Genomic DNA, 22,527 nt, shown 5'->3' on the forward strand with positions numbered 1-22,527 from the left:
GATAGATAGATAGATAGATAGATAGATAGATAGATAGATAGATAGATAGATAGATAGATGGATGGATGGATGGATGGATGGATGGATGGATGGATGGATGGATAGATAGATATTTTGCTTTTTGGAAGGGGGAGGGTAGGGCAACTGGGGTTAAGTGACTTGCCCAAGGTCACACGGCTAGGTGTGTGTGTGTGTGTGTGTGTGTGTGTGTGTTAAGTGTTTGAGGCCACATTTGAACTCATGTTCTCCTGACTTCAGGGCTGGTGCTCTATTCACTGTGCTCAGAAAACGAATCCCTTTATTTTTCCAATTTAATGAGACTTATTCTCCCCAGAAGAAGGAGCTAGATAAATCAATACCATCTCCTTGGGTGAAAAAAAAAAGAGCATTTCATGAAGATTCTTCATAATCTGAGACAAACGGTACTGTTTAGAGGCTAGATTACTCACTAGTCTATAGCGGTACTGCAATCTGTATCACTGGGGGAATGAGTACTCACAGCAACAAATTTAGAGATTCCTGAAGTATTAAGTAATATTAACAATTACAGAATTGGACAATAGAAAGGTTGTCAAGTTTGTTTGCAAAGGTATTGTAAAAAGAGCAACAACTGCACTTTAAAAGACTGAAAAACAATAAAGAAGACATTAATATGGAGGGAAAACAATTGCTCAAGAAAAAAGGGTTTCAGAAATTACTTCCAAGAGCAGAGCTTGGGCTTTGTGATCTGGCAGGAGACGAAGTCCTGCGGTTGCTTTTAACACCACTGGTGTCCTTTTCCAGTGACTCTGGGGGACTGATTCTTTGGCTATTTCTAAGAGTCTTCGAACAGTCTCAGCACCCTGCAAAAGAGAAACTCAGTCAACAGAGCATGCAGACAGACTGGCTGGGGACTGGCTTCTTCTCTGGCACTAGAGTTGGGGCACTAATATGCCTCTGGTTTGAGAATATGGGCTAAAGAAGTAGAACGAAATGGAGAAACTGGGACCATTTTGAGGGAGAAAACAAATAAAGAATAAAATAACTACTCTGCCAGGGTGCTATATTTTGACAAACCTCTATCATTATCATCATTCCTTTTGTTATTATTAGCAACCACATGTAACTGTTTTTCTGCTGCTAAGATTATTTCCAACATGGTGGCTTTCAATACCTCCTAATTTTCCAGAACCTTCTCCACTTCAGCATTGCTGATCCACACATTTTTCCCAAATACCTTCCTGTGACTCTGGCTACCTCCTTTTGACAACAGTGAACTTGAAAAAGTAGCCTCCTCTTACTTAGAATCACAAAGGGAGGTACCTAAGAAATAAATCTATTTCAGTTCATTCCTCTGTTTTACAGATTATGAAAATGCAGACCAGAGAGGCTAAATCATGGAGATGAGAGTGGTAGAGCTGAAACAAGGACCTGAGTCCAGTGTTATTTCAAATGAGCCATGCAAACTGTGCTTCTGCCCTAAGTTTATTATCTGGGATATGACTTCTCCAAATTCAAAGGTCGTTAACATCAGATTTTCCTTTCCATAGCATTTGGAGGCTACTTAGGTATGCTTATTTCTACTACTAAAACTTTAACTTTTGCCTTGCTGTACTTGATTTCTGTGCAGATCCTGACACCCGTGTGTCCCTGACTTCAAATATGAAAATATAACCAGTGCAAACTTCTCTGTTCTCCTGACCCCCATCAATGAGTCGACACTGGATGGGAACAGTCAGTCAGGAGATCTGAATTCTCGCCCTGCCTCTGCCATTAACTAGCTCTGTGACTGGGGGTAAGTGGTTTCACTTCTCTGGCCTTTAGTTTCCTCATTCATAAAATTAAAGAGTTAGAGGAGCTGGTTTTCATGGACTCTTCAAGATCTAACGTTTGTTGATTCAACTGAGTTTCATTTACTTTAGGTTGTATGGTAAATCCATGTTTAAACATTATGTCTTTGATAAGTATGCCTATTTTTATGACTTTAATCGTAATATATCAAACAGTAGTAATACAGGAAGCAGTTTTGACTTTCAGAGGACTTTTTTTTCCCCTCGTCTCTTATATAAACCTTGCCTAAATCCTATGGAATTTGTAGTGGGGAAATAATGTCCTAACAGATTAAGTGAGAAATGAAAACCAAGTATATGTGGGACCCAATCTCATCAATGCATAGCAGGAAATATTAAAACAGCAGTGGTGGTTGTAAAGCTGGGAAGAACTCAGACTCCACATATCCAGGGAAAAGGGCCTCACCTGCTTTGGTTGATCTGCAAAGGCAGAAAGACCTGGCTTCACTGAATCAAAGATTTCTCCTTCCAGTGTTGGAAGATGTTCTATAAAAACACAAATTAGGTGAGAGATGGTTGATCCCAAAAGAAATGAATGCCTTCTTCAGTTCAGTTTTTGAACCATCATATAATCTCACCTTCCCACCCATTTTCAGAGGCTCTTCCTTCTTATAATCATCTAGACCACTGCTGCCTCCAACTGACCTGTTACTCCCTCAACTAGCTTCTCTGGCTACTATTTCTCTCTTTAAGCATTAGACTCCCATTTCAAATGTAATAGTATAAGCTACTTCCCTAAAGGTCATAGTACAGTAATATGGTGACTACTCAGAAGAAATCCTTAAGGATTAAAGCTTAAGCTTTAAGACAAAGCATTTCCTTCTAGAACTCTGGAGTATAATACATCTCCAAAGGGACCACCAGATTATAACTGCGCTTTCTGGACATGTTTCAGATTCAGGTGGTCCAGCTCTCATCCTCTGAATATCACAATGAAATGATCACTAGATGTAGGGCTGTAATCTAGAATGAAGATATCATCCCTGCAGTAGCCATAAGATATAATTAAGTCTCACTCACACCCTAATTTAAGTTCCTGGCAAGAGCAATGGCAATCTAGATTTACAGAATCTTTTAGCAGACAGTAGCTATACTTACCTGGTGTTTTTTGCACAAAGGTGTAAACATGAATACGAGTTCCTGTGCTGCCCGCATCAAACATGATACCATATGTGGTATCCATGCTAACGCTGAGGGGACACATCGAGGACAAGAAGACACCTTCAAACCAAGTCTGCTGTCTGTGGAAGGCAGTGCCACAAACACAGGAAACTAATATGGAAAAGGTTGCAATCAGGGATGTGGCCATTCTCTCTTCAAGATCTAGATGGAAAAAAGACTTTCAGCAAATTGTAGGGACAAAGATATATATATATATATATGGTTAGTAGTTAACCCTACTGTTTATGGCTGTGCAGAAAAAGCATGCCCTTAATAGAAGCCCTGCCTTTGGTACCCAAGGTGTGGCTGGAGGAAGGAGTATAGCTTATACTTCTCAGATTCTAATAACTGGCAGAGCAAGCTGGACAAGGGCAGGTGAAGGCCTTTGTACCTTTCCTTAACGACAGCTGATTCTGAAAGGTAAAGAAAGCATTTTCTTTTTTGTTTTTAATTGGAGGTTGTCTCTGCTACCATGATCTTTTCTTCCTGGGTCAAGTAGGGTTGTACTTGACATTCTGGCAATAACTTTTACTACTTCTTTTTATGATCCCAAATGAATTTTAAAATCGGCCTCCTTGTGGGTTAGTCGAAATAAATCTTTAATTTTTCAGTGGTAAAGCTGGATACACTATCTCTCTCATATGAGTCTGAATGACTTTTAAAATAGAGCCATCACACTTCATTGAGCTGGAACCAAAGACTGTCTCTGTTTAGCATAACAACAATCTACATTTGCACATACTTATATGATTCCCAAATAACATATTTTATTTTCACCAGTAGCCAAAAAAGGTATTATTTTATAGATGGGTAAACAGATACAGATTTACTAATGTGCCAAAAGCACCCTCAACAAATAGGTGACAAAGTCAAGGCTGAAAGACAGGTACCTGGATTCCTGGCAGGCACACTTCCCGTGATTCACACTGCCTCAGTTCATCACTGACTAAAACCTGCCTTCTGTTTTTCATGTATTTTTCCAGAATGCAAAAAAACTATGTTTTAAAAACAACTTGCTAATATTCTTGGCAATATTTATTTTTCATTCATTGTTTCTGTATTTGTTTCCATTCTGTCAGAAAGCAAGTTCCTTGGGGGTAGGCACAGTTTCCTTTTTTGTATCTGCTGCCTGAGCACACAGCACAGTGCCTGGGCACAAAGTAGGCAGTTAATAGATGCTTGACTGGAAGAAAATGCTGCTGAAACCTTGACGTGATGTTACATAGGGTCATTTTGCTACAATTACAGCTCCAGAAAGATACAGCATAAGGTGGATCATAGAATAACAGAATATTGTTTGAAAGGAATCTTGATGACACCCGGAACATATCTTTTGACATGTAGAATACAGATCCGAAAGGAAGCTAGGACGTTGAGCTTGTGTTTTTGAAACTTGGGGTTAAAACATCGTCAAGAACTTGGAATAATGTAATCTGTTCTACCTGGGAAATTACTAGTAATTTTTCTTATTGGTAAGACTGAATACAATAAACAAGTATCAAAGGACTCACAGAGTTTTTCAAGTAAGGTGTTATAGCAGTTTGCTGCAAGATTTTTTTTGTTTTTCAGTAGGGTTTTGTTTTTTTGGGGTCTGACTTTTTGTGATCCAATTTGGGACTTTCTTGGCAAAGATACTGGAGTATTTTATCATTTTCTTCCCCATCTCATTCCTCATTCAAGAGAAAACTGAGGCAAACAGGATTAAGTGACTTGTCCAGGGTCATACAAACAATATCTCGGGCTCGACGTGAACTCATGAAAATGAGTCTTTCTGACTCTAGGCTTGACACTATCTCCACTGTGCCACCTAGCTGCCTTATTGCAAAATTCAGTATGTCATTTTTTCAGTCTCTAAAGGAGAATGTGGCCTATTATTAATCTTTACTCCTAGTACAGTTGATGAAAGTCACATTTCTTATTTAAGATTTAAGGATTCCATTCTTATCATTTTTACATTTATTCTACTAGTAATATGCTATCATAGCACCTGATTCTGGTTTAAGGTATAAATTGCTTTTTATATTTCTCTCCTGTAAGAATCAAGGTAATGAGTTATGATTTGAATTTCAATTCCATATTTTCTGCTCCACAGATTGCTTTTCTTTCCGCTAAAGCTATTTCTACAATAAACAATCTGAATCCAAGCCACTGATTTTTCAACTTTTTTTGAAGTTTGACACCCTACTTTTATTTTTAATATTCGTTTTTTAGTATGTACAACCTAAAATTTATACACACCATGGTTTCTGCATATTTTAAAAATTGAAGTAAATTGGGGCGGCCAGGTAGCACAGCGAGTAAGAGCACTGGCCCTAGTGTCAGGATGACCTGGGGATCGAATCTGGGCTCAGATACTTAGCACCCACCCAGAAACACTTGGCTGTGTAACCTTGAGCAAGTTACTTAACCCCAACTGCTTAGGGGCGGCCAGCTGGCTCAGCAAGTAAAGAGCACCAGCTCCAGTGTCGGGTTGACCTGGGGATCAAATCTGAGCTCAGACACTTAGCACCACACCCAGAAATAACTGGCTGTGTAACTTTGAGCAAGTTACTTAACCCCGATTGCTTTAAAAAAAAAAAATTACAGGAAATTTTGTTTTTGATTTTAATTGCATGTCACACTTGATAAGTGGAGATATTCTGAGGCATCTAAACCCTTAACCTGGGATTGACAATCATTGATCTAAACCAAGAAACAATGACTTCTATTATGAATTAATAGATTTTGATTATGGATTTCTATTATAAAATCATGAATATGGGCCAACATTTCATTTTTATTAAGAAAATTTCTACTTAGGCAATCTACAACTGAAATCTATTAGCAGCTTGGAAGTATCTGTAACAAGAGATATTAAACATCTAACATTTTCCCCTCCCTTGCCCCCATACCTTCCCTGTTTCTTCACTCTCTCATCATTCCTAACTTGCTTTCTTCTTTGATTATTCAATCTGAGAATTGGCTGAAAACACAAATTTCATTTTCAGAGTCTATTAAGTTTATTTTATGCCTGCTTTTCCATCAGCTTGGGCCTTAGTAACTCCCAAAATGATCAAGTTGAGTCACTTTTCTCCTCTTAGAAATATATTTAGAATAAAGCCACTGGGCTTTTTCCAGTCATCGACCCAACAAACATTTTCTAAGCACCCTGGTGGTGCTTGGATGTGAAGAGGGAAAACTAGCCCACACACTCACTCTTTGTGAGGCATCAGTCATATTTTCTGCTCATTCTGGCTTCTGAAAAGTCTTCCTGGCTTCTACAGTCATTAAACACACATTTCCTTTTGTTCTCAAAGAGATTTCAATAAAAGCAAATGCGTTTTAGGTATCAGGTATCAAGTGATGAAAATTGCACAGTCATTCACCAGGTGTTCAGTTTAAAATCAAACAAAGAGGCTAGCAAAAGTGGGGCACTTTGGTGGTATAATTTCCATGTCCCTTCTATTTTCCGGCTCTATATCCTAAACTCCCTTCTCCAATACTTTTTTTATTTTAAAGAATAAATAGCTACTGAGAAGTGCTTTGAAAAGTTTATTGATCTTCAGAGAAGAAACTCATGTAACTAAGTAGCCCATGGAATTTTCTACCCATTTGCCAGTATTATGAGCTGATTTTTTCACCACAGAATGATAGATTAACCATCTATGACATTTAAATACTTATTACAAAAATGTTGAGGAAAGGCATACTCCATCAAATGTCAATCCTAATAATAAGCTGACAGAATGATTTGATCATGAAATTCTTTGTGGATCTAAAGTTTTTCATTCGTGTAAAAACATTTGCTTACAGAATATAATTAAATACTGAACTTTATCTATTCTAAACATAGCTATGATTTTCTGGTAGTCATATAGGATTGTTGATAGCAACAATTAATTTGAATTAATGTATTTGTTAAAACTTTTGTATACATCACAAAGGGTAATCTTGTTTACTTTTATGAAACAGAGAGTTTAGATTATACCACATAAATTCAGACTTCTAACCTGACATTCTTTTCAAGTCTTTCTTTCCCAGTCTTCTGTTTATATCAGGAATTTCCTTTACTTCAATTCATTTTACTTAAAACTGGCATATACTCAAGCCTCTTTAGTCTCTCCTTCTAAAGCCTTCTTAATATGTGAGCTCCTTGAGATGAGGAATTGTTTCATTTCTGTCTCTGTAGCACAGTGCCTGATAAATATAGATGAATCTAACAAGCACTTACTAGAAATGCCTATTGAGTCTTACGTGTTTCTTTATATTTCTCTTGAGGATTTTTCTGCTCTCAGATTGCTCAAGATGCTCACACACCCACTTCTCTTGCCAACCTCTCCCAAAGCCCAGAGGACCCAAAAGCGCAGAAAATCTTGACAATTAGGAGTAACTCACCTGCTTTGTATGTCTGTGTCTTTCACAACTTCTCTCTTCTATGCTGTTGCCCTTTGCTCCTGCTGTACTTCTGCTCCCTAATCGCATTCACCTTTGGGCTAGTTTACAATTCAGTACATGGCATTTTGCTAACTCATCCTCTCTTTGTAAATTTTCTTCCTCTCTCTCTCTTTTTTCCACTTTTCCTCCTTTACCCACTCTTTCTCTAAGTCCAGTTCAGGTATCTTTGACATATTTTTATGTGTGCAATTAATAACATTTTGGCCTATGGAACAAAAGAAGCTTAACCACAGGAGCTGAATTCTTTTTCTTTTCTGTAACATGAACTCAGCTGTGCAATGAGCAGGAAGAATAGGTGGGAGGAAGGGTGTCTATTGCAGCATTAACTGAGGCCAGAGTTGTAACTTCCTGAAATTATATCTGAGACAAATTCAGTTTGGGGGGTGGAGTGAGGAGGTTGCCCCATGCAGTTGAGAGGACAGTGGGAGATTAGAGGGCATATCGATAAAGAGGACAAATGGGGAGGAAGGGAGGAGAGAAGTGTGAAATTATGTTCTTCCAGACATGAAAGGTGTTTCCTAGAAGAAAAACATGCTCCACCTCTTCCTTCAGGTTGGCACCCTTGGGTAAAGCCCTATTTATCCTGTACTACTTAGAGTTCTCTGACCAGTGCTCCCTCTAATCCTCACTACACATTATATAATCCCATGAAAAGCAACATGGAATAATGGAAAGCCAGCCCTGGAATCAGAGAGATCTGGATTCAAGTCTTGCTTCTAACATATTAGCTATGTAACCATGGGCAAGTCACTTTATCTCTCAATGTCCCAGGAGATGATCTTATAAACAGTGCATGAATTTGTCACCTTCATTGGTAGAGAGACATTAAAACACCAATGAAATCACAAGTGTGCACCAAACCTTCAAAACAGATTGCACCACTTCCAAGGTATAAGGTTGTACTGCATTTCAAAATATTTAAGTTACATTTGTCAAACAATGAGGGAATGGAAGGACAAACTGTGATATAACAATGTAATGGAATATTATTGTACCCATAAAAATAAGAAATAGGAATGACGGGGCGGCCAGGTAGCACAGCGAGTAAGAGCACCGGCTCCAGTGTCTGGATGACCAGGATCAGATCCGGGCTCAGATACTCAGCACCACACCCAGAAATAATAACTGGCCGTGTAACCTTGAGCAAGTTACTTAACCCTGATTGCTTAAAAAAAAAAAAAAAGAAATAGGAATGACATAAAAGGGGAAGATTTAGATGAAAATGAAAGTAAAACCAAAATAATATTTACATTTACAACTATGTAGATAACAATACCAACAAATTTTTAAAAATTGCAACAAAGTGGGGGGAGTTTAGAAAAAAACACAGAAACAAATTGGACAACCTTGTTACTATCTTGTTGAAATTAATACTGTATACACATTTTTTGGAGGGCAATTGGTGTTAAGTGACTTGCCCAAGGTCACACAGCTAGTTTTTTTGTGTTAAGTGTCTGAGGCTGGATCCAAATCCAGGTCCTCCTGACTCCAGGGCTGGTGCTCTATTCACTGCGCCACCTAGCTACCCTTTGTATACACATTTAAAAATAAATGACAAGAAAAAAAAAATGACAAGAGAAATTTAAGGTCACTAGTCAATAAACATCTCTTTACCATTATCATTATTATGGTTTAATGGTTAAATTCTTTTGTACTTAAATGTTTATTGATGGTTATTAAATTCTGAATAAAAAAGAAGCAAAATAAAAATGTTTAGGTTAATTAACATGAAATAGGTCACAAAATTCCAAAGGCATCAGTGTTAAAACTGTTTGAAACCCCAGTCCCAAAGCCCATTGGTATGAGATGCTTCCCTCCCTGGTGGAGATGATCCTGCTTTGCATGATGCAAGGGGAAGAGTTGGTGGGTACCAGACAGCTTTAGCCTTCTTCAGTTCTTTCTGGGACTCTTCAAACCCAAGGTGCTTTTGGCACTCGTGGCTTCTACCTTGGAGAGGGAAGATGGAAAGATACCAATTCCACTTCTGGCTGATGAAAGAAAAGACTCTGGGAAGAAGGTGACATCATAAGTGGAGCTGGCAGTTTCTATCATGTCCCTATCCCAAGGAGTCTGCTACAATAGAGACTTCTGGGAGTTTCCCATTAGATAAGATCTAGGATTCTCTCTCTTGGTTGAGCTGAGTTACCTGACTCCCAATGAGAGAGCTCCTTCACTCTGTTATTTGGTATATATTCTACTCTGTATGTTTTCTGATTTGTTTTGCTATGATCTGAATAAATGGATTTCTTTGCTATTTGCTGTGTTTTCACTGTGGGACAGATATTTGTTGGGAAGGGAGTCAAACCTTGGATATAAAGCTTGGGGTCCATCTTACCCCCATTTATTGAAACAGTGATCAAAAGTTAGATTGAACCCGATCATCTCTCCTAGACTAATAATATTTATGGGAGCAGATAGATATAATTCTGGGCCAGTACTACCTCTCTCTGAGGAAAGCAGAGTGGTTATTCTCTGGCCCTAACCTCCTGCTTTCCCAATTATTAGGAATTAAAAGACTCCCTTGGAGAAAGACGGGAGGAAAAGAAGTTAGAGATGTCAGTTCTGCCTCCCCTTGAGTCACACAACAACACTCTCATCTACATGTGCACCAACAGGTTCTGTCACAAGTGAAGATCTCTCCACATAAAGCAATCTAAAAAGCACATACTACTTGCACATATCCCTGAATACCAAAGGAAAGTTGGTTTTAAGAGAGTGAAAATTAAAAATTAAACAGATAAGTTTAAAATGTAACAATTTTAAGTTAAAATGTGGGAATAAAAGTTAGCCAAATGTTTACTAGGGGATAAGATAATCAAACAAAAGAGGAAACCGTTCTAATAAGGCAAATTTAAGGCAGATCCTAGCACAAAGGAACAAATCGCTACCTCATACAGTAGGTAGTCTAACTTAGAATCCTAGCACAAAAGATTCCCAAAGCTTTGATTCTTCAGGCACTGAAGAAGGTCCAAATCAGTGCCTTCTAGCCTGGTAGTCCAGAATCAGAGGAAGGTCCTCTTACCCGATGAAAAAGTAGTTTATAGGGGTAGCTAGGTGGTGCAGTGAATAGAGCACTGGTCCTGGAGTCAGGAGGACCCGAGTTCAAATCTGACCTCAAACACTTAACACAAAAACTATCCATGTGGCAGTGGGCAAGTCACTTAACCCCAATTGCCCTCCAAAAAAAAAAAAAGATGTTTATACTTTGGATTCACCCCAAACCAGTTAGTGTCTGCTTCAGTTGTTGCTATGATATTAGTGACTTCATGGATTTACAGGGAAGCCCCTTCTATTTAGATCTATCTCAAAGAAGCTATCAAAATCCTTAGATGTAGGAAAAAATAAGAATAGGGAACAATTTTTGCCAGAGTCCAAGGGAATAGAGACAGGTTGGTATAGGGCACTAGTTTTGGAGTCTAGGTTCAATTTACAACTTCCTAACTTACTACCTGGATGACCCATGGTAACTTACTTGACCTCTCTGGGTCCCAGAGTCCTCTTCTATAAAATAAGGATATTGAACTAGATGACCTTTTAGGTTTCTTCCAGTTCTAAATCTGTAAGAACCATAATGGAATGGCCAGTCACAGAAAATCAGGACAAATTTATTTTTAGACCAAGTCTGAGGTTACACCTTAAGTTAATCCTATCATTGGGGAACTCCAGGTATGGAATAATGCATATCCTTCCAGGCTCAGTAGATGCATAGGTTGGTTTTACAACCAATTAAAAATTTCTTTTTTTAAAAAATTCTTTATTACAAAAAATACTTGGAGTTATAACAAGTTACACTGGAAAGAAGAGGAATATATTGGGAAATGAAGATGATATAAAAATAAAATATAAATAAAACTTAAAAGAAACAAGAAAGCCTGCAGGAAACCTCATGAGCAACTTAAAAGGCAAGAATGCTGTAGAATTTTCCACCATTATTTTTTCTTGAAATAGGGAATCCAGGTCTTTTTTTTTGGGGGGGGGTTAGGAGGTGTCAAAATGATAATAGCTAACATCTGTATAGCAGCACTTCAAGGTTTGCTTTATAAATATTATGTTATTTTATTCTCACAAATAACCCTGGGAAATAGGTACTATTGTCATCCCTATTTTAGAGATGAGGAAACTGAGGTAGAAAGAGGTTGTGACTTGCCCAGGATTATAAAACAAGTGTCTGAGGTGGGATTTGAACGCAGATCTTCCTGACTCTAGATCCAATGCTCTATTTATTCCCCCACCTTGCTGACTGTCATGGTTTTCAGGGAACCCAATGATTCTTATATTCTCTCTCCTTCTAGGCCAGTTGTTTTTTATTTTAGGTACCCTACATCTTCTATTTTTTCAAGCCTTTTTTTTTGTTTGTTTTGTTTTAATGTTTCTTGTTATCTAGTAGAATTATTTGATCCATTTTAATTCTTAGAGAGTCTGTTACACAAGTAAAGATTTACTACATTCTCTTCTAGACAATATATTTTACTGATTTTTTCTTCTAGTGCTCTTTCATTTTTTACCTTTTCATTCATTTCTTCCAGGTATTCCTTTTTTTTTTTTTTTTGCTTTTTGAAGGGCATTTGGGGTTAAGTGACTTGCCCAAGGTCACACGGTTAGGTTTTTTTTTGTGTTAAGTGTCTGAGGCCGGATCTGAACCCAGGTCCTCCTGACTCCAGGGTTGGAGCTCTATTCACTGTGCCACCTAGCCACCCCACTTCCAGGTGTTCTTGAAGTGCTTGTGACTAAGACATTTCTTTTTCTGAAACTCTGTTTACCTTTATTAAGGAGTTATTCTCTTCTTTTGGATTGGACTCCTGAACATCTTTAGATCCCTAATATTCTTTTATCAGGATCTATGTCTCCTGTTTATTCATCTCCTACCTAAGTTCCTGAATTGGAATGTCATGCCAGGGTCAGACTTTTCTCCTTCCTGCTCTCTTTGGTAGAGTGGTTGGGCCTAGTTCGGTTCTGATATTGATTATGTGGGTTCTTGCTGCCAGCTTCCATAATTTCTATTGTGTCCATCCTCAGAGTGTTGCTAGGTTTCAGGTCACCTTGGATCATAGGGCTTCAGAGCTAGATTTTCAGGGCCCTTTGGTGCATTTCAGATCACAGTTCCAGTCAGGAGTAATGCTATCCTGGTCTGGGTGCTGCAAGACTCTAGTCACAGTGCTAAAGGATTCCAACCACCTTTGTCTAAGTCTTTTAGTTCAGGTGTCCCTGGAACATTTCTAGTCCAAATTGAGAGGTTTTCTTCTTTTTTCCTTTCTGGACAGGCCCTTTTCCAATACTGGTCTGCCCTTTGTATAATGCTGAGACAGATGCAGGCATTTACTTTTTTTTTTTGAGGAGGGAAGGCAGGACAATTGGGGTTAAGTGACTTGCCCAAGGTCACATGGCTAGTAAGTGTTAAGTGTCTGAGGTCAGATTTGAACTCAGGTCTTCCTAACTCCAGGGTCTGTGCTCCACTTACTGTGCCACCTGGCCACCCCTTGAAGGCATTTACTGTAGTTTCTCTTTGGATTTCTCAAATATTTTTCAGTCCTGTATTGTCTTAGGTCTTTGCTGGAGTACTTTTGAGAAAGCTGGGTTCCTCTGCCACCCTTTACTTGGTAACTTTTAAAAAATATTTTATTTAGTCTTCTTCAATGAACAAAAATATAATATCTTTCCCTCCTATCATACTTCCTTCCATTGAAAAAACAAAAGAAAACCCTTGTAACAAATATGCACAACCTTAAATACATTCCTGCACTGTCCATATGAAAAAAAAATGACTTGAAGAAAATTGAATTCAAAATTGTATATATGTATGTATGTATATATCTTTACCTGTACCCTAAGTACATCATCTCTCTTGATAGTTGAGCAGCATGCTTCCCTCATTAGACCTCTGGTTGGTCAATGCACTGGTCAGATTAAGTTTTTCAAAGATGTTTGTCTTTACAAAGTTGTTATTGTATACACTCTTTTCCTGTTTCTGTTCACTTCACTCTGCATCAGCTCATACAAGTCTGCTAGGTTTCTCTGAAACTGTACTTTTCACCATTTCTTATAGCAAAACTATATTCACTATATTCGTATGCCATAATTTGTTTAGCCATGCCACAATTAATGGACACTTCCTTCATTTCCAGTTCTTTTCCAATATAAAAGAGCTGATATATTTTTGTGCATGTGGGTCCTATTATTTTTTTCATGGATCATTCAGGCCTAGCAGTGGTATGGCAGAGTCAAAGGGTATGAAAAGTTTAGTAACTTTTGGAGTATAGTTCCAAACCACTTTCTAGAATGGCTGAACAAATTCATACCTCTACCAATATATTTAACATACCTGTTTTTCCCACAGCCCCTCCAGTATTTGTCTTTTTTCCTTTTTTTGGTCAACTTTGTCAATGTGATGGGTGTGAGATATAACCTCAGTTGCTTTAATTTGCATATATCTCATTGTTAGTGATTTGGGGCATTTTTTCATATGGTTATTGACAGCTTGGATTTCTTCATTAGAAAACTGCCTATTTAGTATCCTTTGACTATTAACTGGAAAAATGGCTCCTATTTTTATAAATTTTAATCCATTCCAAATATATCTTGGAAATGAGACCCTTATGAGAGAAACCTGCTGCAAAGATTTTTCACCAGTTACTCCATTTCACTTATAATTTTAGTTGTACTGAGTTTTCTGAGTAAAAAGTTGTCCATGTTATCTTCTGTGATCCTCTATATCCCTTGTTTGGTCATAAACTCTTTTCCTATCCATAGATCTAAGAGGTAATTCCCCCCCCCCCCTCCTCTATGATATCACCCTTTATATGTAAGTCATGTATTATCCATTTGTAGCTTAGTTTGGTGTATGCTGTTTCACTGTTCATTGTTTCACTGAACCATCTTAGCTTGAAGCCTATTTCTAATTAAGCACTATTTCTAAGTATTACCATTCTACTTTTACTTTACACAGAAGCATAATGGAAAAAACCACTAGATCTGAGTCCCAGTTCTGACACTTACTAGTTGTATCACTTTGGGCAAGTCACACGTATCCTTTGTGGACCTTAGGTTAATCATCAACAGATGTATAAATAAATTGTAGGGTAAAACCTACAATTTCATTATTGCAGAGAATTTCTAAGTGTGGAAACTCCTTCTACCAATGCAGGTGGGCACCGTTAACCTTAGAGAGTTGCCTAGAATGACAAGTAGCTTGCCCAAGGTCACACAGCCATCATGTATTAGTGGCAAGACTCTTCCTGACTTTAAGTCCTTCTTTTCATCCACTATATCATGCTGCCTCTGAACACATAAATGTGAGATATCATTCTGTTGCTGTTTCTCTACTTTTTGAAAGCCCAAAATCAGACAATATTGAAACTGTAGTCATCAATCAACTAGCACTTATTAAATACCTACTATGACTATGGCAGGTGCTAGGGATAAAGATAAAAATGAAAGTTCCTAAGGAACTGCATTTAATGGAAGTAAGGAGTGACAGGAGACAACATGTTCGCTTTATGAATATCACAGGTGCTGAAAGCTACAGTCACAGTAAAATGGAAGTCAACGGCATGGGTTAAGTTATAGGTAGAAAATGGCAAACTGGGGCATCTTGACACATACTTAAGTTACGATTTTGAAAAGAGCTACCTATGAATATTAAATCAACCATAAAAATTGTTAACTTCTTCTCTTAAAATGTCCTGACACATGGGACCAATTGTGGTTTTCTATTTTCTATCAATTTCTTGAGGTTTTAGTTACTCGAGTTAAAATCATAAAAATGGAAACTCAAGAAGCATCTTTCTTGGGCAAATATGAACATAAACTCATTTGTTTCTGGTAAAGTCAGGCATATTTGGGGATAGTAAGAAGGAAAATAAGCACATTTCTTATGTCAATACCATTAGGAAATAATACATCTAAGGATAAAATTAAATACTGAGAAAAGGTTTAGTTAGAGCAAGTAAAATAAATTAGTAGGAAATTTTTATGGCAACAGAACAGAAACTGACGTGACACTTTAGTTAAAAAAAAACTAAACTGAAATTGTTTAAAATTACTTCATTTCTAGAACACATTTCTAATGACAACAGTAGCATTAATAACTTGGTACTGAAGGAGTTTTTAGAAAAGGGTAAGAGAGCACTAATTAGCTGACACTGAGTTTTACAAGTTGATTTAATTTTATTTAAATTTTTTCTTTTTTTAATTTTGAATTCAATACTCATCAATAATCATAAACATCTCAAGACAAAGAGAGCAGAGAAGACCGCAAGAAACTGTCAAATTCTATCACATACAGTCTTCTAAAGCTTTTCAACATATATCAGTTTAACCAGATAGTAAAAACTTACTTTTGACTCCTTCTGCATGTTAAGATGATTTTATTTTATTTTTTTAAAAGCAATTGGGGTTAAGTAACTTGCTCAAGGTTACACGGCCAGTTATTTTTGTGTGGGTGCTGAGTATCTGAGGCTGGAATCGATCCCAGGTCTCCCGACACTGGGGCTGGCACTCTTACTCACTGCACCACCTGGCCGCCCCTAAGCAATTGGGGTTAAGTAACTTGCTCAAGGTTACACAGCTAGTTATTTTGTGTGGGTGTTAAGTATCTGAGGTCGGAACCAATCCCAGGTCTCCCGACTCTGGGGCCGGCGCTCTTACTCACTGCACCACCTGGCCACCCCAAGATGATTTTAAAGATAATTGAGAAATTATGCCAATAAACCCCAAAACCTAACTATGGGAACCCCCATAGATAGGGGTGAGGAGGGAATCAAAAGTAATATCATAAAAATCAGAGAGTTAGAGGTGAAAGTGACTTTATTAAGTCACCTAGTACAATCCCTTCAATTTATTAGATAAGGAAAAGCCTCGAAAGGTGAAATGACTTGCCCGAAGTCCCCTGGATAATCAATGGCCAAGCTAGGATTCCACCCCAGTCTCTTAGTTCCAGATCCAGTGTTTTTTTCACTGCACAACACGGGATACATTATCACCAAAGGTCAAGTTCTTTCCAACAATTAAAAGTATTTCCTTCAGTTTAGATCAGTTAAAAAAGATTACTGTGGTAGGACAAATGTTAAAGAGCAATCTACTGTGTCCTGAGAGTATCTGTGTGCAGTACTGTCAGAATGAGATCTAAGAATGCATGACCTCATTCCCCATTGTTCTCAGCTTGATTCAGTGGCAGCAGCAGCCACCACCAGGCAGGAGGAGGCTCCTGTTTTTTTGCTTCTGTTTCTTAATGGATTGTGTAGTCTTCTCTCAAGCCTTTATACTGTTTGTGAAAAATCTACAGAGATTCTATAGAAGGGGATCATAAAAATATAAGACAAATGTCAAATGATACTGCCTCTGCCCCTAAATTGGTTTCATTTCTCATGGCGTGAGTGTGAAGCATAGTAAATGGGCATCAGAAAGAATCAGGTTTAAATCTTGCCTCTGACACACCAGTTGTATGACTAATGGGCAAATTGTATGGCTAGTCAGTTAATTTCTGTGACTAAGAAACTCTTCTCATACAATCTGTTCTATAGGTGAGATGCTAATTTTCATTGCTGGAGGATGTTCATAATGATGAAATCACAGGTTCAGGTAAGAAAAAATTGAAGGAAATCATAATTTTTCTTTACTGAAAAAATACACTATTTTGAAATTTTATTCTCAATCAGAAAAATGTAGGCAAATGAAAAAGACTGATTGGAATTATTGTCATAAGGTAGTCATTACTCTAGTCTTGGGGAGAGGTGAGGAGAGTCTGAACTAGAGCTATGGTCATCTGGGGGAATGGAAGGGGATGTGAAAATTGTGGAGGTAGAAATGACAAGACTTGGCAAATGACTGGCTCTAGGAGGTGATGGGCAGAGAGGGATGTAATGTGACACAGTGAAAAGAGTGTTAGATTTGGAGTTAGATGACCTGTGTTCAACCTTGGGCACATCACAACCTGTCCAGTCCGTTTCTTGCTCTCTCCAGTCCATTGTGAGCTTCACAAAGAGATTAATCCTCCTAAAAATGTCATTTTTATCACATCACTTCCTCCCTGCCCCTTCCCCCCATACTCTGAATGGCTCCTCAACACCTCCTTCATAACGTATGTCTCACATCCTCACATCCAGGGTTCTATCCTACCTTTAGCTTTTCTTCCTCAGTTTCCTCTGCTACAAAGTGGTATGTTCACATGAACATATTGTTCAACAGATTTCCCTACCAGGAAAATCTTTCCCAATTCTACTGAAATTCTGTATGTTGCCCAGTTCTACCCCGCCCCATAGGATAACAGAATCTTAGATTTAAGGATGGAAGGGATCTTAAGGGCTATCTAGCCCATTCTTCTCTGTTTACAAATGAGGAAACTGAGGTGTAGAAAGTTGGAGTGATTCATCCAAGGTTAAAAGGTGGTGACAAGGCTGGGATTAAAATCTAGGTTCTTTAAATCTAAACCCAGCACTCTTTCCAATAGATCATATTGCTTCTCACTTCCTTTGCAAAGCCTAAAATAGTTATTTTAACTTTTTCACTACCATGCTCTATTTTTTTTTTTTTTGGAAGGGGGAAGGCAGGGAAATTGGGTTTAAGTGACTTGTCCAAAGTCACAGAGCTAGTGTTAAGTGTCTGAGATGGGATTTGAACTCAGGTCCTCTTGACTCCAGGGCTGGTGCTTTAGTCACTGTGCTGCCTAGCTGCACCCCCCCCCATCCTTTTTCATCCTTTTTGCTATATTAAATAGGAGCGGCAAGAGTAGAAATCCATGTTTAAAATCTATTCTTAATGAGAATTCTTCTACTTTTTCTCCTTCATATATATTATTAGCTTATGGTTTAAAATATATGTTTTATTATATTGTGGAAAATTCCTTTTGTTCCTATATTTACATTTAAACAACATAATCTTGTGTTGCATTTTATTGAAGGTAATTTTATGTAACAAAATAAAATCATGTCTTCATTTTTTCTTGTTAATAAGTTTGTAGTTTTTGTGGTATTAAACTACCTTTTCATTATACATTCTACTTGGTCACAACTGATCTTTTTATAAATATTGCTGTATCCTCCATTCTAGAAATAAATTTGGAATTATGCCCCCCAAAGCTATTAAACTGCATAACTTTTGATTCAGTGAAACTATTATGTATATATCCCAAAAAGATCAAAGAAAGAGGAAATATTCAGAGTAGCTCTTTTTGAGGTGGCAAAGAACTGGAAATTGAAAGAGTACCCATCAACTGGGGAATGGCTAGATTAGCTATAGCATAGGAATATGATGGAATACTATTGTGTCATAAAAAATGATTAAGTGGATGTTTTCAGAGAAACCTGGGAAGACTTATATGAACTGAAACTGAATAAAGACATCAGAACCAGGAATATAATTTATAAAATAACAACACTGTAATGACAAACAACTATTTGTAACAGGGATATTATTTTTCTTCCTTTCTCAATGGGGACGGAGTGGGAAAGACAGAGGGGGGAAAAAGGTGAATTTTCATTTTAAAATTATTTTAAAAATTAATGCTATATTCTATTTGCAACTCTTTTAATATTTGTGTGCCAATAACATTAATGATAATGAGCAATAATTTCCTTTTTTAGCTTTGTGTAGTTTAAGGATTGACACTGTATTCTCCTGCCAGGAGGTGGGGTAGTCTGAATAATGTTTTTTTTTCTTTTAGTGGTGTGAATCCTTTCTAATATCTGTTCTTCTTTGACAGCTTCCTTCAGGAAATATTCAATGTTTCTTTTTAAGTTTTCTGGGATATCACAATCTATCCTCTAGTGCTGTGAGCTGGGTCTGAGTAATTCTGCTCGGGCTTTGTGTACAATCTCACCTTCCACTGTATTGTCTATTGTTTATTGCTGCTTTGGACTTCTGTGAGGTTTTCTATTGACCATGATTTCCTCCTATTTATTTTTTACTTGTTTTAATTTTAACCATTTCGGAGTATGATTTTTTTGGGGGTATTTTTTGGAAGGGGGAAGGCAGGGAAATTGGGGTTAAGTGACTTGCCCAATGTCACACCGCTAGTGTTAAGTATCTGAGGCCGCATTTGAACTCAGGTCCTCCTGACTCCAGGGCCAGTGTTCTATTCACTGCGACACCTAGCTGCCCCCATTGAAGTCTTAACAATGTATACAAGAAAATTTTACTAAAAAAGACTTCAAATAAACATAGTAACTTCTGATATTACTACTTACTAAAGAAAGACAGCTTACTGATTTCCTTTTCCTTCTGGAGATGAAGCATGTCATTGTAGAAAGAGTGCTGGATTGGAGCATGGAAACCTTGGATACAAATTCTGCCTCTGACACTTAAGAATTGGGCAAGCCACTTAATCCTCCTTAGCCTCAGCTTCGTCATCTATGAAATAAGGACAGTGATACCGATAGTATCTATCCCCCAGGGATGTTGTGAAACTCATATTAGACATGTGTGTACATGCACGCATGCATATGCGTGCACACACACACAAACTTTAAAGTAATACAGGGTGTCCTTAAAGTCTAACTATGCATATTTTCAAGAAATGAAATTAAAATTTCAACTTTCAATTTTATTTAATTAGCATAAATTTTAGCCATGACAATTTGATATGGAATAAAAGTTTACATTAGCTATTGGGGACTATTTTCCATATTAATGAGATTAATTTAATTTAATTAATGAGATTCCCTATGTTTCTCCTATGTCTTCCTATGAAATCTCATTTATGCTAATTAAATAAAATGTTGTTGAAAATTTCATTCATTTAATTTCTTGAAAATATACATAATGAGATTTCCTATGTGTCCAGACTTTTTCTTAGTAGTATTATTTGCACCATTTGGTTCCATGGCAGAGATTTGGAAGACTTTGGGTTTGGAGTACTTTTTAAACTGGGCACATTTCTACATAGTTATATCTGAGCTTCTTAGTCAAAGTGATAATCACAAGAATTCTGTGACCGGGGGCGGATAGGTGGAGCAGTGGAGTCAGGAGGACAAAAAAAAAGAATTATGTGACCATAATAAATAATGTAAAACACTATCACTATAAAGGGCCATCATAGCTAGTAGCATTAAGGTTTACAAACCACTTCACATATGATGTCTTATTTGATCCTCACAAACCCATGATTCAGGTGCTATTATTATTTCCAATTAATTTACAGATGAGGAGACTAAGACTTGAGAGAAATTAAATGACTTGCCCAGGGTCATGTGGCTAGAAAATATCTGCAGTAGGATTCAAACCGTGGTCTTCCTGACTTCAAGTTCAGGGTTCTGCTTTATATATTATGACACTTAGCTTCCACATATATATGTACAAACATACATGCATAGATATATACATAAGAATTCCAAAGGTATGGATTCTATATGGAAGATGTCCTTTTTTCCTGTTATAATGCTCTAGAAATAACAAAATTACATCCTAATTTTACCAATTCCAGGTAAATGGTTATGGGGTTCTTTGGGGCAAGTTGGTTGGTTCAACGGTTGAAAAGGCCCTTTGGCTGGATCCAAACTTCACAGAACAAAATCCCCTTAATAAAAGGATTTGTTCTGTAAAACCTGTACTCTGTCAAAAGGTCGCATCCAAGGACCTAGAAAGTCACATGTGGCCTTGAGGTCACAGATTCCTCACCTAAGGTTCAACCCATTGGTTCGTAGGAATGCCTGCTAAAATATAGAAAAAAAAAATCTGAACTCTGCAAAGTCAGAATGGAAGCTAGTCATGGTAACATAAGACACAACTGATAGGTTTTTCAGGGGAAAAAGGATTCATAAATATATTCCTCTAAATGCAGAAATTAAAAGATAAAAATATATATGTGAAAAGAGAAATACTAAGTGGTTTAAAGTCAAAGTGAGCAGGATGGAGGCATAGTTTAGGATATGTTTAGAGGAACAGATCTCCAAACTTTTTTGATCATGCACCCCCAGCCATAAAAAACTGGTGAGTACCTCCCAATTATTTATGTATATTTACTTGTTACATACACATACTAATAATTATATAGATCATAAAACTTGAAATAAAAATTAAAAAAGGATCAGATAAAGGTGAAGTAATATTTGATTCTAGAGTCAATAAGGAGCCACTGGAATTTATTGAAGTGACATGATTAAATCTGAGCTTTAAGAAAATCACTTTGACAGCTGTGAACCTGCACCTCAAGGCCACATGTGACCTTCTAGGTCCTCAGGTGTAGTCTTTTGACTAAGTCCAAATTTTACAGAACAAATCCTTTTATTAAGGAGATTTGTTCTGTGAGGTTTGGATTCAGTCAAAGGACTTCACTTGAGGACCTAGAGGGCCCATGTAGCCATGAGGCCATAGGTTTCCCACCCCTCCATTAGAGTGGGTGTGAGGTAAGGAGTCTAATAAGGAAGTGGTTACAATAGTCTAGGTGAGACAATTCCAAAGGACTCAAGATGAAACATGCCATCTACCTCCAGATGGAGAGCTGATGGACTCGAGTACAAATCAAATCATATTTCTTTCCTTCCTTTCTCCCTTCCTTGACTAATGCAGGAATTTGTTTTGCATGACTACACATTTTTAATGGGTTTTGTTTCTTCTCAATGTGTGGGGGAGTAGGAGGAGGGAGGGAGAAAATGTGGAATTGAAAAAAATAAAACTGAATTTTAAAAACAGTCTAGGTGAGAGGTTATGAGGGGCTGAACTATGGTAGTGGCTGTGGGAGTGGAAAAAACACACAAGAGCTATGGAAATAGCAATGATAAGATATGGCAGCTGATAGGATGTGTGAGATGAAGGAGCAAAAAGTCAAAGCTAACCCCAAGATCATAAAACTCAGTGACTGGATGGTGGTAGCCATACCAATAACAGGGAAGTTACAATTAATTTGTCAACACCCATCCCTGCCTGTTTATCCTATGCAATTCATTAGGTCTCGTCCAAAAGAACAAAGGATTGGGGTAGAGTGGGGTGGAGATCCTACTTACTGGTTGCTGACCTGGAGACCTGAGGGGAAAGAGTGATACTAGTATGCTTGTGTGTGGAGATGGGGGTTGGGGGAATAGTATCTGAATTTTTGAAATGGCACTTCTTTGGTTAATGTGCTGTGGCAGCGGCACTGAGAAAGGCTGGGTTATAATTACCCTGAGGGATCTGA

General features: G+C 37.6%; 2 protein-coding genes across 14 annotated transcripts in view; one reads left to right on the forward strand and one right to left on the reverse strand.

Moving 5' to 3' along the window:
- The window catches only part of LIN52 (lin-52 DREAM MuvB core complex component), a 415,840-nt gene that overhangs the window by 53,153 nt on the left and 340,160 nt on the right, over positions 1-22,527 (forward strand). The gene's annotated exons all lie outside the window — the stretch shown is intronic.
- ENTPD5 (ectonucleoside triphosphate diphosphohydrolase 5 (inactive)) overlaps positions 1-22,527 on the reverse strand; it is a 38,433-nt gene that overhangs the window by 13,202 nt on the left and 2,704 nt on the right. Inside the window, exons 1-5 of one of the 5 annotated variants that reach the window (XM_069092183.1) lie at positions 7,365-8,530; positions 5,882-5,952; positions 2,928-3,152; positions 2,236-2,315; positions 699-842 (exon numbers count right to left, since the gene is read on the reverse strand). In XM_069092183.1, the coding sequence (XP_068948284.1) occupies positions 699-842; positions 2,236-2,315; positions 2,928-3,138 (435 nt within the window). In that variant the 5' untranslated portion in view covers positions 3,139-3,152; positions 5,882-5,952; positions 7,365-8,530. Of the gene's footprint in view, positions 1-698; positions 843-2,235; positions 2,316-2,927; positions 3,153-5,881; positions 5,953-7,364; positions 8,531-19,603; positions 20,769-22,527 lie in introns of those variants that run through there. The other 4 variants (XM_069092182.1, XM_069092180.1, XM_069092184.1 and 1 more) reach the window with 4 other exon arrangements.

Source organism: Petaurus breviceps, unplaced genomic scaffold, assembly GCF_028583685.1.
Source record: "Petaurus breviceps papuanus isolate PSGF00001 unplaced genomic scaffold, PetGlider_PUasm1.0 189, whole genome shotgun sequence".
Classification (NCBI taxonomy): domain Eukaryota; kingdom Metazoa; phylum Chordata; class Mammalia; order Diprotodontia; family Petauridae; genus Petaurus; species Petaurus breviceps.